Raw genomic sequence first — 18,046 nt, forward strand, 5'->3', positions numbered from 1 at the left:
GACTTCAAACCTTTCTGCAATTCTTGTGTATGTCCACCCTTCTTCTCGCGAAACTACCGCTTGGGCACATTGCGTGTTTCGCGTTACATAGCGATCGAGTGTAGAAAATCAAACGAAAGAAAAACTATTGATCGAGAACAACTGATTTCAGAATGGAGCCAATACATTCATAATCTGATAATCTTTTTTTATTCCTGCTGGGAAAAAACATCTGTATTGAAGAAAAACGTTGAAAGTGGTTAACATATGCATGCATAATTCTGATAAAAATAATTATCATTGAGAACACCTTCAGTTGTCGAATAAATTTGAGATTTCCATAATGTGCGTTAATTTTTTTGCGCAGTGTGTTGCTGATCATTTACTTATAATAATAATAATCTTTATTGGTCCCTCAAGACACCCTAGTGTATGGGACATTTCAGCTGTTTCAAATCATCCATCGGCTTAAAATTACACACAATTGGGAAGAATGTTCTCCTGCAACAAGCATGCAAGAACACGAGAGACACAACACGTCATTTGTCACCTGTCAAATGTCGAACGTCAAACGCAACCGGCACCGGACAAGTGCAACTGGACAACGCAACACACACCGTCGGACGTCGTCTAAAGACCACCCTGGGCTGTCCCCTGCATTATTGATAGATCGCCGGTGGAGGATGGCTGTTTTAGATGCAATTAATCCCTCCTGATTACCACTAGAGGCACTTTAGTGGCCCGTATTACACCCTAATTCCAGCCAACCGTTCTGGCCGCAGCGCAAACTACACACTGTTATGGCCCTTTAAGCGATGTTTAATTTCGAGGCCGCATGGAAAAATACACATGTTGCCTCCGACGCTTTTTGCCGGATTTATCGCCCTGGACCGGGTTCGGGAAGGGTTGGGGAGGGTCGACAATTCGGGAAAGGTTTCTGGGAACACCTGAGTTGAATGTGGTAGGGGGGGAATTTGTTGGATATCGGAAATTCAAGGAAACTCGTTGAAGAATGCCTACTTTCTTGGGACAATTTTAGACCAAAAAGAAGGTTAATCCAGTATTCTGATCCGTCACTTTGCAACGAAGTTTCCTGGAATGTTTTCAGTGCCGAAAAGTTACTTTTTCGGCAACCGTCCGGCAAGTGCTCACTTCCCGGGCGCTTTTTCTCTGAGAAAGTAGTATTTCCCGGCCTAGTCCGGAAAGTACGTACTTCCCGGACTAGGCCGGAAAAGAATCATAGAATCCATAGCAATCGAGATAACGGCTGACAGTTCATATGAAATTAGTTGTCAAAAATTTGCATGTTTTTTTATCGCAATCGCAATAAAATATGGAAAGCAGCAGCAATAGTGTTATTTTACATGGTTGCCGAAAAAATATTGTACGCAACACGCCCGAAAATGGTTTTTTTGGACTCACAGACTTCCAGGACTCGCTTACGCTCGTCCTGGAATTTTGTCTATTCGTCCAAAAAAACCCTATTTTCCGGACTTGTTACGTAAATTACTATTCTCTAATTCTGTGGTTATTCCGTTCATTCTTCCACATCTTGTAGAATAAAATCGTGCGAGAATATACCAGAAATGCACAGTTTTCATGTTTATATTTTATTATTATATGTTGGTACTCAGAACTTTCCGCCACGGCTTTATCTGTCAATTCATCAATTTGCCTTAAAGAAATCAGTTCTGCCAACCAACATTTTTCAATGCAAAAATCACTAAATATTTATGGAAATATTTCATTAATTTCAATAAAAATGCAATGAATTGGAGAAAATAATGTATAATACTCGTACAGAAGGCTCATTCTACCACTCGTTCATTCAAAAACTCGCCACTTCGTGGGTCGTTTTTGAATTTTGAACTCGTGGAAGAATATCAATGCCTTCTGCACTTGTATTATAAATAACTATTGGATAGTAGGTGAATTCACGTTTAAAACCAACTCATATCGAAACATACATTTATTCAATGTCTTAGGTGTAAAACTTTGCTTCCACCGATGTGCAATAGATGGCTGTGGTAAGTGGTAGTCGAAATAAATAGATCGAAGATGTCATACAATGAGCTTAGGTATTTGTAAACATAACGCCCTCAAAATATTAGTCGATTTGTGCCTGTATCATAAAGTTATTCTCGATTGAACATATCAGCTTACTAGCCAAATTCTCGTCATTTGCGGAAGGTTTCAATTTTTTGCTTTGATATGAAGAAATCTGTGGCCGAGGCTCATCGAATGCTCTCAAATACTTATGGTAAGGCACTATTAGTGAAAGAACGTTCCGAGAGTGGTTTCATCGCTTCAGGAACAGTGATTTTGATGTCGAAGACCAGCATGGCAGTGGAAGAGAGAAGTTTTCCGAAGATGCAGAATTGGAGGTATTACTTGATCAAGACTCGCGTCAAACGCAATAAGAATTGGCAGATCATTAGAGTGACGCAACAAGCCATTTAAAAGTGCCTGAAAGTCATGGGAATTATTCAGAGAGATGATGAACGGCGTTTGTTTGCTTGTGAGAAGCTGTTTGCAAGGCAAACACGGAAGGGATTTCGGCATCGAATTTTGCCTCAAGACGAAGAATGGGTTCATTACGATGATTCCAAGCGCAGAAAATCATGAGGATATTCCGGCAATGCTTCCAGGTCGAAAGCCAAACCAAATATTCACTATTCCAAGGTCTGAAACAAGTACAAAACTAAAAACCATGGAAAATTGTCTTTACGTCCTTCTCTCTACCTATGGCAGCAAACATAATAGATATTATGTCAGTTTAATCGCAATTGATATTGATTTTCCATAAAATATCTGAAAATGAATGAAAATCCACGCTCAATTTTTTGTAAATCACTGAAGAACTTGATATCTTTGGACCACATTATATACCTTCTGTGCGTTTAGGAATCATTTTTCTCTCTAGTGGACTCTACACCCTATATACTCTGAATGGCTGAATCAAGATCGATGATGCAATGAAGAAATTTGATCAGAATCACCTACCTTTGATAAACCTAAATGATTATGAGATTAAAATAAGTACTGAAACTATGCTCTTAAGGCGGCCACTCACGGGGCACCCATGTTCGAGCGTTCGGATCATTTTACAGTCGGGCAGCTCGGGACACGGCCGCACGAATGTAAATCAGAGAATGAACTTGACTATGCCCGACTGAAATCTCCTGGTTGCTGGCATCCAAAGTCTCGAGAAAACGCTTCGTGAGTGGCGGGAATTAGGAATAACCATAAACATAACTCTATCATGGAAAGCTCATATGGAAAAACTCAATAAGGGGTTGAACTCAGTTTGTAACTTTTTGGTTTGTAATGTATCAGAAATGAAAGTAGGAACTCGAAGCACATTCAGATAAACTATTGAGTATTGCTAGTAGTGAATGCTGAGCATTGTTCATAGAAATCCGAACAAGGTTCTATTTTCTTATCGCTGTTCATAGCTGGTCATCAAAATATTAAACTTTGCTTAGAATTTCAGAACAAAATATAAAAATCCAAAGCTTCTCCCGAATAAAGTAGAATTTCGAAAGACGATCAACCATTCCATTCGCAGATGAAGTAGCTTCAGACCAGGTTCAAAGTTCGCCCGACTGAGCGCAGTATGTCTAAATATTGGATTTTATTCGACTCGGGAATGTGTTTATCCACTTCGCGGGAGCCGTAGGGGGAGCCAACATTTGGACCCGCCGTGATAAATCACCCGTGTGAAGTGGAAAGATGTCGTTTTACGCTGCGACAGGTGCGCGCGGAGGGGATTTGGCAGGTTCATATCGGAGATGGGTAATGCGGAACATTAACAAAAAGGTATTATTTCCACGTGATTTATCATCGAATTTAATCTTATGTGGAGGGGCGATGTGGGTTGAGAGGGGAGGAGCTGAATATCTTGGAGTAATGACGGTTGTTGAGGTATGGATTTGGGTTTTTCTTTTTTTATGATCAATTGTGCGTTTTGCGGTTCCAAGTTATTTCCAAGTTAATATTACAGGGTGTATCAATTTCATTTAATGCGCGAATGTCGAAAAATGATAATTTCATTGATGGCAGTTTCGTCTAGTTGAGATTTTGAGCCTTTGGCTGGAAGAAAAAGTGACGATTCCATTTATTGTAGTGATAGAATTCAGATAATCATAACTTATTTCGGTTTAATATCTATAGATCTTCCAAAATATTTGAAATTGATGGTGATAAAGTTCAGATGTTCGTGACACAACCCAGATTTGGTTTATGCCGCTGAAAACATCAACTGGAATTTTCTGCCGGATAAATCCTAGGGAAAACATAAATACTATTACAAACGTTTCATGCAATGAAACAAAAGTAGATTTGAGACCTTTGTAAAACTACAATTTTTGGTATAAAGAAAAAAGAATGAATAATGAAAATGAAAACACTTCACAACAAATCAAGGAAAAACGATCCGAAACAACTAACAACTGAATGTTTCCTCTTGAGAAACTGTGCAGTGTTTTATTTAATCTCATCTTTTCATGACATGACTAAGACCATTTGAGCCATTTTGAAAGTACCCCTGAAGATGATTTTTGAATGAAATCGAAACTAGTCGGCCTTGTTTTGAAAATGGGTTTCGTTCTAAAAAAACCTTACTTTTTTCCTATCAACCAACAATTGTGTCATGGATTCTGGGCTAGAAAAAAGACAACCCCCCTATCTGAAAATATATCTGAAAATTCATTGAATTTAAAGGCTGATGCACGGTCAAAAATAAGTCTGTTCGAGTTTTCGACGCTTGTATAAGTTGAAAGAATATTGTAATAGAAGAGGGACACCTTAAAACTATAAAATTTCATTACAGACTGTATTCAATTAGCGCTGATTAGGGATTGACGGCTTGGCTTGATATTCAAGCTACTTGACTCAAGCTCAAGTAGCTTGACTTGAAATCAACTCAAGTCAAGTAGTAGTTTTCAAAGTCAAGTCGAGTATTTATTTGAATAAATACTTTACTTAAGTTGATTTCAAGTCAAGCTCAAACTACTTGAGCTCTAGTCAAGTAGCTCGAATATAAAGCCAAGCCGTGAATCCCCGGCGCTGATGCGAAACATAATAGCAAAATAATTGTCCTCTAATTGATACTTACATTGAACTCTGAAGAACAATTCATTGCTCAATGTTTCACCTTCGCTGTTCACAACCGAACAGATGTATTGGCCCGCACTTTGCCTGGTGACTTTCTGCAGTACCAAGCTCTGGTTGCTGTGAATGATACGTCCAGACATATTGTGCGGCAAAATTTCTCCCTGAAAGAGAAGAAAGAAAACAGTGTTAATTCATAAAAACCTACATATAGTCTCCATTGAATATTAACATGAGTTTGTTGTGATATTCAATGATTTCATGTGGGAATGGATTCAATCGACCCTAGAACCTACCCCTGTGGAAATCCATAAGCCGTATTTTTTTATAATACATTTTTCAGACAATGGGATCTAAGATTTCCAGTGTTTTTCTTTTTTATGAAAGCTAGATGAAATATAAATTGCTGAGAAGTAATTCCCAAAAAGTTTTTATGCGCCAGCTCAGAAATTTCAGTTGAAACAGTTCAACAAAGCAGTTACTCAAAAGATTTCCTTAAGTTTATGGGATCTGCTGATCTTAATATTCAATAGTAATCCCACAGGACTAAATAAAAAAATTTACCACCTTTGTATTTCCGTTTTCGATAAAAACCCGCAGTCCACCGTTCCTTCGCCTTAGAACAGTGGCGGGTAAGACGGATTATCTCTAATTATCTTGGATGTCCGATGAGGTTCCTTCCGACAGGGCAAAAAGCGTGTAAAGAACACGCAAAAAATTCCTCGAGCGCAGAGACATCTGATGTCCCCTCGGCGAGCTAATGCCTTTTTCCTCCCGCCGGGGAATAAATTCTTTACAACTCGGATATTGCGATAAGGAAGGGAGGGGATGGGGGTTTGATGATGGATGTAATAAACGGGTACGGGACCCCGACCTCGAGTTTGCTCGGAGTTTGATCGATAGGAAGCAGAGGTCCGTTCGGATCTCGGAATTTCCAACCTTTTTTTCTACTTAGTATCTAAGTGAAGGTTTTCTCTACAATAGTTTTCTTTGTCACCCCGTCACAGGAGGGGTATGCTGATGGTATGTATTTGGTCAGAGAGGACTAGAGATTTCTAATTTGTCCATTGCCGGTACCTTGGCCTCTTGGGCTAATCTGTCTATCACAAGATCAAGAGGTGCGTTGTCTAATGAGTAATATACATAATGAAATGCAACATTCAGTTAAGCTTGGATTGAAGTATTGAAGAATGTTTCCGAAGGTGGGAATCTTCTCGCTGAGATCGAGATACTTATCAGATATTGCAGTATCAGAGTTTCTTAGGAACTTTTCGGGATTATCCACCCCAAAAAGATTACTACAGAGTGTTTCCCTTCGCTCTATCAACCTGTAGAACAAGCGGGTTTTCGCCGCGGATTCGGAAAAAATGACCACCTCCAAAGTATAAAAACACTCATTGAAAAAACAAATGAATATAATAGACTCTTGGTATTGGCGTTCACCGATTTCCACAAGGCTTTCGATACAGTTGAGTTATGCAAGCATTTCAAGAATAGGGGGCTATACTCCAAACTTATTTACAACTTACAACATATATGAAAATGCTTTAATGACGGTAAAATTGTTTGAGAACACTGGCCGCATACCCTTTGGACGTGGGGTGAGACAAGGCGACACAATGTCCCCGAAATTGTTCATAACAGTCCTTGAGAGAGCATTCAAACAGATGAATTGGAATAAAAAAGGCATTAATATTGACGGAAAATACCTTAATAACTTGCGCTTTGCAGATGACATAGTACTTATTTCTGATAACCTCGGGGAAATGAAAGAAATGATATCTGACTTGATGAAGGCATGCGAGGAAATTGGGCTAAAAATTAATATGAGTAAGTCGAAATTCAATACAAATCTGGTTCCCAGTTCTAACATCGACATCGATGGTTGTGAGGTTGAAAGGGTCGAAGCCTATATATATATATATATCTTGGTCACGAAGTTCCTAGTTCGAGAGATAATCAGACAACTGAACTGAATAAAAAATTCACTCTCGCATGGGCGGCTTATGGAATACTAAAGGATATTTTCAAGGGTAATGTTCCTATACACCTAAAAAGAAAGGCGTTTAATAAATGCGTGCTTCCAGTTTTAACATATGGCGCCGAAACCCTAACATTGACAACTGCAACTGCCAGAAAACTTAAAGTGGTGCAAAGAAGGATGGAAAGGTCTATGCTGAGTGTAACACTTAGAGATCACATTAGAAATGAAGACCTACGAAGGAGAACTAGCGTAGAAGATGTTATCACCGTTATGGCAAAACTGAAATGGAGCTGTGCAGGTCATGTCGCACAGATGAGACGGGAACAGTGGACAAAGCGATTGTTGGAGTGGAGACCACGAGCAGACAAGATAAGTAGAGGAAGACCACCTACACGATAGATGGACGACATAAAAAGAACAGCACAGGACAGAAGCGAGTGGAATAAAATGGGAGAGACCTATGTCCAACAATAGACGCAAAGGGTTGTATGATGATGATGAGGATGTTTCTCTTTCGGTTGGAGTATGATAGCTCCCTCTGGTGGTCCATGTTATCTGAATCCTTAGAAAGTTTTCTAGGTTTTTGGTTTTTGGTATGTTTTAATTTTTTTATTTCACTTATTCAAAAACACATTACTTCCACGCTTCCCATTATTTACTAATTATTCCCATCCAAACTTCCCATCCACACCGAATCGTACATCAACCTTAACCCAATTCCAACATTCCATCCTACCGTAATCCGCTGCACCAGAAAACCGTGTCAGCAGCCTATACAGAACCCCTTCTCTCCCTGCTCTGCTCTGCTCAGCGGGGCGAGTCAGATGTCTCGGCATTAAGGCTGATATGATAAAGCCGACTCGTTTAATTAGTTCGTTTGCATTGTTGGCTGCCTGGAATAGATTGGAATGTCTCGGGCAAAACTCCCTTCTGTGCATTTCCACCAACAATGGTCGTAATGGGTTATTCCGCGCGATAGTTTGGGAACTTGCCGCTAAGATTTCTCCGCCAAGGTAAAACAAAGGGAGCCGATAAAGTTTTCTGCGAGGGGGGAAGGGGGGGTACTGCGTTGGATCCGTGCCTCCGTGGGTTGTATCGTGACTGCGGCGCCGAGTTTTGGAGATTTTAATATCGGGACTACGTTAATCTGGACGGTCGGCGTGCCAGACTTATTTGTTCGATATCTGGGTTGGCCGCGACGGGTCTAATTAGGGACGTGGTGGGGTTGATGAGCCGGGAGGGTTGCAGTAGGAGATTGGTGGAATTTTTGATGGTTTGAGTAAGGATGTAGCAATGGAGGGTGTGAGGGCTTGGTTAGGCTTTTACAGCTTAAGAGAATCAGCATTTATTTAATTCAAATTTAAAAAAAAATATACAAAGGCGTACAACTTTGCTTCCGCTGTTCTTCCCGAAATTCGAAGTTTTATTGTAAAAAACTAGTTGTACATTTATGATTCGAAATAAAATTCATCGCTGGCCACTACTTTCTCCCATCTTTCGGGAAGCATACGAATCCCGCGTTGGAAAAACTGTTCATCTTTTGAAGGGATCCACGAATCAATTCAATTTTTTACTTCTTCATGAGACTGGAAGTGCTGGTGAGCCAAGACGTCTTTTGATGTTCGGCTCAAACGCATTGATTGCTATCGATAACGATCGCCTGTGATTGTTTCAGTCGCTTTTTACAACTCATAATACACTACGCCGAGCTGGTCCAACCAAATACTGAGCATGACCTTGAAACCGTACATATTCTGTTTCGCTGTCGACCTGGAAGCATAGCCGGGATATCCTCATGATTTTCTGCGCTTGGGATTATCGTGATGAACCCATTTTTTTGTCTCCAGTCATAAAGCGATGCAGAAATCTCTTCCGTCTTTGCCTTGCAAGCAGCTGTTAACAAGCAAACAAACATCATTCAACATCTTTCGGCGTCCACTCGTACGTCACCCAATTTACTTGTTTCTGAATCATTCCCAAAGCTTTCAGGCATTTTGAAATGGCTTGCTGCGTCACTCGCAATCATCCTGCCAATTCTTGTTGCCTTTAAAACGAATCTTGATCAAGTAATGCCTCCAATTCTGCATTTTGGAAATCCTTCTCTCTTCCACTGGCATGCTGGTCTTCGACGTCAAAATAACCGTTCTTGAAGCGTTAAAACACCTCTCGGCCCGTTCTTTCACTAATAATGGTCTCACCATAGATATTTGTGAGTATTCCGTGAACCTCAGGTGTACACCTATTATATATTTCCAAGTGGTATAATTAATAATTTTTGTGATTCTGATTTGTTAATACTTTTTACAAACAATATTTAATCGAAGCGAATGGTTACCCTTTTTTATCATTAACTAATACCAATATCTGTCAGAAATTTAGAAGAGAAAAAGGAAGAAAATTAAAAAAAAATATATCAATACGTCCTAATTAGGACGCTATAAACAACAATCAACGGATATCTTCCAAATTTCATAAGCTATCAAACCAAGACGATTTCAGCCAAGTTTTTCTGTGAAGGATTTAAATGCAGATTTGTATATAAAACATTTTTTGATCTGACGTCAGTTCATGTGAAAAGCGAAATAAATCTATTATTCTGACTATTTTAAATAAACCATCGACAAGAGTTGTCTTGTCAATTGGTATTTTATTCAGTAAGCCTGCTATTAATGCAAACACGAATATAAATTAATTCAAATCCTTGTAAACCAAAACTAATCGTCCCTTCATTCATACGAAAAGAAATTTAGACAACTGTCATAGTTTTTCAAAGTGCTTGTAGAACACCCTGAATTCTTATCAATAAGATTAAGCAGTCTTCTTTAAATTTACCCCCAGACCGAACTCTATGCCATTGTTTTCACAAGAATGCATTCATTTTCTACAATTTTTGTAACTATAATTTATTTCAGGAGAAAGTCAGTTGTGTTTCAGCAAATTCACACTCAGTATATACGAAGGGCCAGGTCAAAGTTCAGAGTACGTTTGAACTACCGTATAAGTTCGATTCCACGAAAGCCCCGGAATCTTAAGTGACAATTACAGAATGAAGGACTGCATTGTAGAGCATGGCAGGAATTGGGTTATAACACTTCCTGCTGAGGAGGTTTGAACGGCCCATTACACGAATTGAATGCAAGAGGTCAAACCATTCTGTGTTCTGAGGCGTCCGTTTTCAATCCGCAATCCAATTCTTGCATCGGAAAAGGAAAACATTGTAAATCTCACAAAATGGTTTATCATTACATCTTAGCTGATTGAATTTGGAAATGGAAAATTCCAATTTTTGTCGAAAATAAATGGAAATACCAACATACGGTTTTCGGTTTCTTTCTTTTGTAGTTCAATGATAAATGTATCGGGTGTCCCAAATTCGTTGTCTAGTGAAAGGATCTCAGAACTCTTTTCAGTTAGTAGAAAATGAATGGTAAATCTTCACTCTCGATTTTTGAGAGAATTATTTCGGTGAAAACCGCAACCTCTTGAATTCAACTGTTTTCGAACTATAAAAAAAAATTGGAAAATGACGTGAAATGAAAAGTTATTTCTTTAATATCAGTACACTTATTTTAGTAGAATCCATTGGTATAATAATATTATTTTTATTACCATCAGTTTATTTATAAGTTGAAATGTCTTACAGGATGAATAAATAATTATTATTATTATTATTATAAGTAATTCAAATTTGTGTTTTTTTAAATATAAACCATAACCATAACCAAATGAAATTGATTTTTCCGAAATTTGAGGCTTTATTGTGGAAATCATTTATGTTTCAAAGTATTGTCCATCACTGGGGGTGAGGCGAAACTCTCCATTTCAACGTTCCCAAGTATATCTTAACCATTTTCGAAACATGGGGTCGAGCATTGTCATGCTGTAAAATCATTTCATCATGTCTCTCTTTGTATTGCGGCCGTTTGTCTTTCAATGCTTTGCTCAAACGCATTAAGTGCGTTCGATAACGATCGCTTGTGATTGTTTCAGTCGGTTTTAAAAACTCATAAAACTCTACGCCGAGCTGGTCTCAATAAATACTGAACATGACCTTGGAACCATTAATATTCGGTTTGGCCGTCGACGTAGATGCATGGCTGGGATATCCACATGATTTTCTGCGCTTGGGATTATCGTACTGAACCCATTCTTCGTCTCCGCTCACAATGCGATGCAAAAATCCCTTCCGACTTTGCCTTACAAGCAGCTGTTCACAAGCAGAAACAAACGCCGTTCAACATCTCTCGGCACCCAATTTCCTTGTTTCTGAATCATTCCCATTACTTTCAGGCGTTTTGGAATGGCTTGTTGCGTCACTCCCAATGATCCTGCCAATTCTTGTTCCGTTTGACCCGAGTCTCGATCAAGTATTGCCTCCAATTCTGGATTATCGAAAACCTTTTCTCTTCCACCGCCATATTGGTCTTCGACGTCGAAATCACCGTTCTTGAAGCGTTGAACCACTCTCGGCGCGTTCTTTCACCATAGGTATTTGAGAGCATTCGATGAGCCTCAGCCGCAGATTTAAATTGAATTAAAACCTCCTCCAAATGATGAGAATTCGGCTAGTAAGCTGACATGTTCAATCCAGAATAACTTTATAATGCAGACACAAATCGACTAATATTTCGATGGTGTTATGTTCACAAATACCTAAGCATATTATATGATATCTGAGATCTATTCACTTCAACTACCACTTACCGCATTCCTCTATTGCAAAACGGCGGACGAAAAGTTGTATACCCAACAATATCAATTAAATAGATTTCCAGCAAGCAACGACCAAGTCGTTCAAATACTTCAATAACAAATCCTCGTAATCGGTTCAAGCTGTTTACAGAAAGATTTATTCAGCACTCTGCCTTGAGGTATGTCGGAATTCCACTCATCTGCGAGACCTGCAGTAGCAAGCACAGAGTAACTTTTTATTAAAAATCTATCATACTTCCGAACTTCCTATTGACGTATCTTCTCCAGGTCGAAAATTTAATAAAGAGCGAGGCATCTGTTCGGATCCGGACTTTTAATAAAAGCGGAATCGATATTCGTTATATTCGTTGTAAAAATGTTGCTTATCAAAGGGGACGGCTTCAGATATTTCATTTCCATTCGACAAACAAGGCGAAACAGGGTCGTAAATGTGAATTCTGCTTAGGTTGCCTGCCCCGAGTTTGGCTGCCGGCTGCTGCTGCTCTATGGTTTTTTGTAATTTTTATTCTCACTGATTGAATTCGATGCTGATGGTGGTGGTGGTGTAACGGTTGATGATTTCGATTTTGCTTTGATATATTACTTCCGGTGCCGCTGGTGGTGTCAGCTAAACGGAAAAGTTTGAGTAGTTTTTGATGGGAATGTGGAATTTATACGATACGTCATGAAGGCCGGATGGTCTTCCAAAAATGATATTAGGTGTACAACTTTGCTTACGCCGTTTTGCAATAGATGGCTGTAGCGGTGAGTGGTAGTCGAAATAAATAGATCATAATCATAATCATAATCATTTATTGCATCCCATAAGACAAATTTACATTTATATAGGACAGGTCAGAAATTAAGTAAACAGGAAAAAAATCAAACTAAATATTCAAATCAACCTGAAACAAAAATATTCTTCTTTGCTATAGAAACACTGCTCTAGTAATAAATCCTTGATAATTTTTTTAAATCTTAAATATTCAAGATGCTTAATTCGCTCTGGTAGGTGATTGAAAAGTTTGATACCAGCATACATGGGTGATTGTTGAAATTTCGTGGTTCTGTGAGTTGGTAAGCAGATTATTTCCTTATGTCTGGTATCATACTTGTGATATTCAGAGCACTTTTTTAGGCTATGTATATTCTTACGAATGAACAGCAAGGAATTAAATATATAAATACAAGGAAAACAAAGTATTCGATTCTTGATAAATGATGGTCTACAACCTTCCCTTGTATCAACCCTCCCCAGTCTCCCCTACTGTTGATAACCACGTGACTGCTCAGTTCTAAACCAAACTAGAGGTTTTTCCTCTTACAACCAACGGTTTTTATATGGTTCTTACATAATTTCTTCCAACAATAATCTACATAAGACATGACAATAATTTTAATTTGTAAATGGTACCAAACAAAAATATTGATAACTTTTCGTTTTACTTTTCGTAATGTACAAAGCACTGATATATTTTCGAAATAATCGTGAAAAAAACCACAAAAAATCAATACAAAAAAGCAAAACTATGATTTTGAGAAAAGAATAATAGACCGTCGTACAGTGCTGCCATCCACTGATATCCTTCGTAAGGAAAAAAAGATAAAGTGAATGTACAACTTCATATGTCGTACGAAGTTTGGTCATCGCAGGAGCGCCAGAGAGAAAATGAACGAAATGGTACGCGGAAAGCCACATGGTGGTATTCCTTCTCTCTCAGCGTATAAATGCGCTCTCAATCTCACGTCATTGCTTCTATCGAATTCTCACCCAACGACTCCAACGTTTCATCATCGAAAACAATAAACAACAACCAACCGATGCCATAAAGAATCTCCCGAAAATTCCGAACGCCATAAAATTCCGGACCATCCCCGAACTCTATTCGCGCGATATTATATGGTTTTCCTTATCGGATTTCGCCCCGTTTTATCTCCCTCTTAATCCGGCGAAACAGAATTTCCTCCAGTGCGAAACTAATAAAAGTCAATTCTGTTGACCGTTTCCTTACACTCGTATATTTATATGGCCGGCATAATTTTTTTACTGCCCCGTCGCGAGGCCTCGCTACTCGCCCGAATTGAAATCCGTCAGGCGTGATCCAATTAAAAGTTTTGTCTGATTTCCATAGCCTCGAATGTGTGAGGATATCGGTCATCTTTGAGGACGTCGTTCCTCCTGCTTTTTGGATATTGAATTTTGGGGGTGTATGAATTTTCTGGTTTTGTCGAGCGTGAGGGAGTCATATGACTTTGAATTAGTGGAAAACAATTAGGGATGGAGCTTCTGAGTACTCATTGATCCATGCGCTACATAACTTCTTACAGGGTGTCCAAACGAAACTTCGACTTCCACCCCAGAACTCAGAAACGAAGAATTTTTGAAGATCAAGAAGATACAGATCAATTTCTGTTTTGAGGAGCACCAATTTCCATAATCATTTTCTTCCGAAAAAACCATCGCATGAAGATGGCATCAACCCGCAACATTTTTTTGAAGGAAGGGATGTCAAATATCGGTTTGTTTGAAAGTTATTTATGTTCGGTGCACAACCCAGTGGGAACGTTTAAAATCGGTTCACCATTCACGAAATAATGTATTATTATTATTATTATTATATGAACTGGGGTTGTTGTGACTCGGTAAGCCTTCCGGGAACTGCGACCATGTAGATCTTTTGTTCTCTACTCTACTCATTCATGGAAACTCAAGGAGGTTGCAATGACGTAAATGAAACTGACAATCTCCTTTTGGGCCTTGGCCGTTACCTCTCGGGTATCCAGGACCGGCTTCCTCATATTAATGGTTCTTAGGCCAGCCAGTTCTGGACATCGCATACCATGTGTTTTTGCTTCTGATCCACAGAGCCTGCAAATCTCATTTGCTGACTTTCCCATACAGTACAAATGATGTTTGTACCGACAGTGCCCCGTCAGCAGTACCACCATCGCGTGACAACTTCAAGAGGTTTCTGGCGTAGGTAGGTGAAATCATCACAAATTACTTGGCCTGAGTAAGTCCAGGAGTGTTAATCCAGTGGGAAGACCCATGATATAGTCACCTTATTGCTTCTGGCCAGTTGGCTTATGGTGTTATGGCACTCCTAGGTCAACAGAGACCCCTGGCAATACGATTCCAGGCATCTCAGCGTGGTCTGGCCGTCTGTGGTGATGTAGACATGCGCCCCCTTGAGGTTCATTTTAAGACACTCCTGAGCGCATACGTAAACAGACAGTATTTCGGTCTGTAAAATATAGAGCTCACTTCCCTAGGCTTCACAGATCCTCAGTTTCCATATATCCCAATGCTAATACCTCCCTCTGATTTTGATCCATCGAACGAAATAAGGTGATATTGAACTTACCGTCAGAAGGTGGTGTTAAACACAGAGATAAACCGCCCAAACTCAAGAACCTAGTTTTCGTGTTTTCTGAAACGACTGTCAAATTCGGGCGACAAAAGCCTTCAGCATGGTCGGTGGTTCTTGGACCACGTTCAAAGTCAGCATACCCTCTTTCCACTTTTTGAAAACTCATAGTTTTTTTTCCAATGAAAAAACAGTTTTTTATGAATACAAGAGACTAGTTTTTATCCTTTGAGAGTTTGACAAAAGCGCCACTTAACCAACAAAGTCACCTACAAGGATGATACAAGTATATCAATGTCTCTCTAACTTTTCATTCCTTTTTCTGGAGCGACAAAAATTCGTTTTTGTTCTATGAATAAGCTTCAATCACATTAGACCTTTTGAAGCATGGAACTAACAAACAAAAGTGGCATGTAACTGGCGGTACCATCTTTGCGCCAGGACTGAGACCTACTGAATGGCGATGGTATATCATCTGAACATCGACGCGACAGTAGAGTCTTCTTCAGGCCTGATGCTTAATATCCCACTTGACAGAGACATCTACGCATAACACCACAAAACAGGTCTCTCGTCACAACTCGTCCAAGGTATCCACCTCGAAGGACCAACACCTCATTCTGTCTAGCATCCCTCTCTCATCCCGAAAACCCCACTTTTCTTCGTCGTCAACAGCAGAAAAACTACCCAACGAAGCGCATCTCCCCCAATACTCTCCCCCTAGTATTCCCGATAATTTCTCCCCAATCCTCTCGCCTTTATCCCGATGAAAGGCGGCAGGAACGTCGTTTCCAGTCGATCCCGAAATCAAGATACCTTTGTCGGACGGAAACGTCGCTCAGATATGGAATCGTCGCGATGCCTCAAACTCAAGTGAGGTCGTCGTGGCAGGGAGATAATCTCGGGGTAGGGGAGGGACAGGAGACGCCGGGGACCGGGACGAATTCAATGGGGATCCGTCCTGGTCCCGGCGCCGTCACTTTGACGGCTCGCAAAGTGTTTTTCTATCCCGGCCGGAGATTATAATCTGCCCGCTTTTGATTTCATTTGCAGGAGAAGCTGCGGGAAATCGCAGATGGTTGACAGGGACGTCATCGGGAATATCTGATGTCGTTTGAGGGTGGCTGTGTTTTTACTTGAATATTTTTAGGCGGTCACGATGACAGTTCGATCGAATAATCTGACTGTAACGGTCAAGTAAGTTGTCAAAATCCAATATAATCTTCGTTCTTTTATAGAGTGAAATTCACACTGAATATTCTCATATTATGAAGGAAGCTACAAATGTTATTTTACCTTTGAACCAGTGGACACATTCAAATAGTTTTTTTTGATAATTTGCAGCTAAGAAATGCCTTTCTCCATTGATCGCTGAAATCTTTTAATTTTTCGGAGGTATTCATAGTCTTTACTTACACGAAAAGGCGGAAAACGTATCTATAAAGACGATAAATACCCTTAAAAAATTACAAAACCTTAGCGATCCATGAGGAATTGCCTTTTAGAGTGCAAAGTAGCGAAAAACCATTGAAATATATTTCCAGGATCAAAAATTATGATAACACATTATTACATTTGTAGCTTTTATCGCTATGTCTACTTTGAACACCCTATGACTTGGGAACTAGCGTTGACGAGAGTTTTCTGATCAGCTCTTCTTACTGGAGCCATGAAGATCTAGAAAATGCAATACAAACATTCGAAATCAACAGGTCACCATTTTTTATACATTCAGGTGCTTGGTGCTTTTTATTACCAATCTTTATTTGTCCAAATTTATTCAACTTTCACACTGATTAATCCTGCTTGTTACTTTGAAACGGAATCCCTTACAACATCCAAAGAACAAAGGGATTGAAAATTAGCTGTCTACGATCAGACAGTGAATCAGGTAATGAGTTTCAAATACCTAGGCGTCAACATTACTAGAAGCAAAAACCTGACAATGGGAGTGGAGAGCCAGGTGCCCAGGGCTTCTATGATATCGAGCTTTCGGAGAAATGAACATTTGACAATTGACAGCAAAATAAGAATCTACAAAACCTGTGCGAGTCCTATAATGACATATGCTGCAGAAAGAGCTGAAACAACAGTTACTAAACGTTTAATCCGGACAGCAGAGATGAGAATAATGAGGGCAATAACAGGATATACTTTGCGGGATCACCAGAGGAGCAGCGTTGTCTTATCTCAATAATATGTTAAATATGAAATATGTTGAACTAAAATTCACGACCTTTTATCGAAATCAAATATGGGTCAAACCAGTAAATAATATGTGTAACAACAACTGAATTTACCTGCAGTTTATCTCTGCAGTAGGCATTGGAATGATAAAAAAAAATAACGAAAGAAGCATCAAACAAACACGAGAATGTATAAAAAAAATAAACCTCTGAAACGTAACATCCAACACCCTTCCACAAAAACCCCCACCCCAGAGCCCGGCATTGAAAAAAATTGAGGAGGGTGGACAGGTCCGATCACCATCATCAATTGCGGTTGTCGTAATCCAAAACCGGACCGAAAAAAGCCGCCAGTTTTCGAAGTTGATGTAGGTTCAGAGCGTATTGATTGTTTGACAGTTATTTAATGGGCCCATTGATCAATAGTGATGACTCATAGTAGGTATACGACGAAGCGAGTTGAAATCAAGTCTCTCCATGGAAATCCGTTATGACAGATGGTACTTACGTCGTGCAGCCATGTTAATTTCCTCCAGAAGGGATTAGCCTTAACGTGGCATTCGAAGTAGACGTCGTCGCCCTCCTTGATGTCGTCAGCGTTCAGGGTGCTTCCCAGTCTTAAGGAGACTATTGGAGGATCTGTAAGAGGATAATATGGCATTATTATCTTGCTTTGGCTAGACTCAGGGATGTATTAATTACGTTGAGGAAATTTGATGGGTGTT

The 18,046-nt window shown here is 39.6% G+C and overlaps 1 protein-coding gene across 1 annotated transcript in view; it reads right to left on the reverse strand.

Annotated features, from left to right (window-relative positions):
• The window catches only part of LOC123671426 (neural cell adhesion molecule 2), a 412,137-nt gene that overhangs the window by 35,779 nt on the left and 358,312 nt on the right, over window positions 1-18,046 (reverse strand). The window contains exons 8-9 of the mRNA XM_045605279.1: window positions 17,830-17,960; window positions 5,096-5,255 (exon numbers count right to left, since the gene is read on the reverse strand). Coding sequence (XP_045461235.1) covers window positions 5,096-5,255; window positions 17,830-17,960 — 291 coding nt within the window. The remainder of the gene's footprint in view (window positions 1-5,095; window positions 5,256-17,829; window positions 17,961-18,046) is intronic.

This window comes from Harmonia axyridis, chromosome 1, assembly GCF_914767665.1.
Source record: "Harmonia axyridis chromosome 1, icHarAxyr1.1, whole genome shotgun sequence".
Taxonomy (NCBI): Eukaryota; Metazoa; Arthropoda; class Insecta; order Coleoptera; family Coccinellidae; genus Harmonia; species Harmonia axyridis.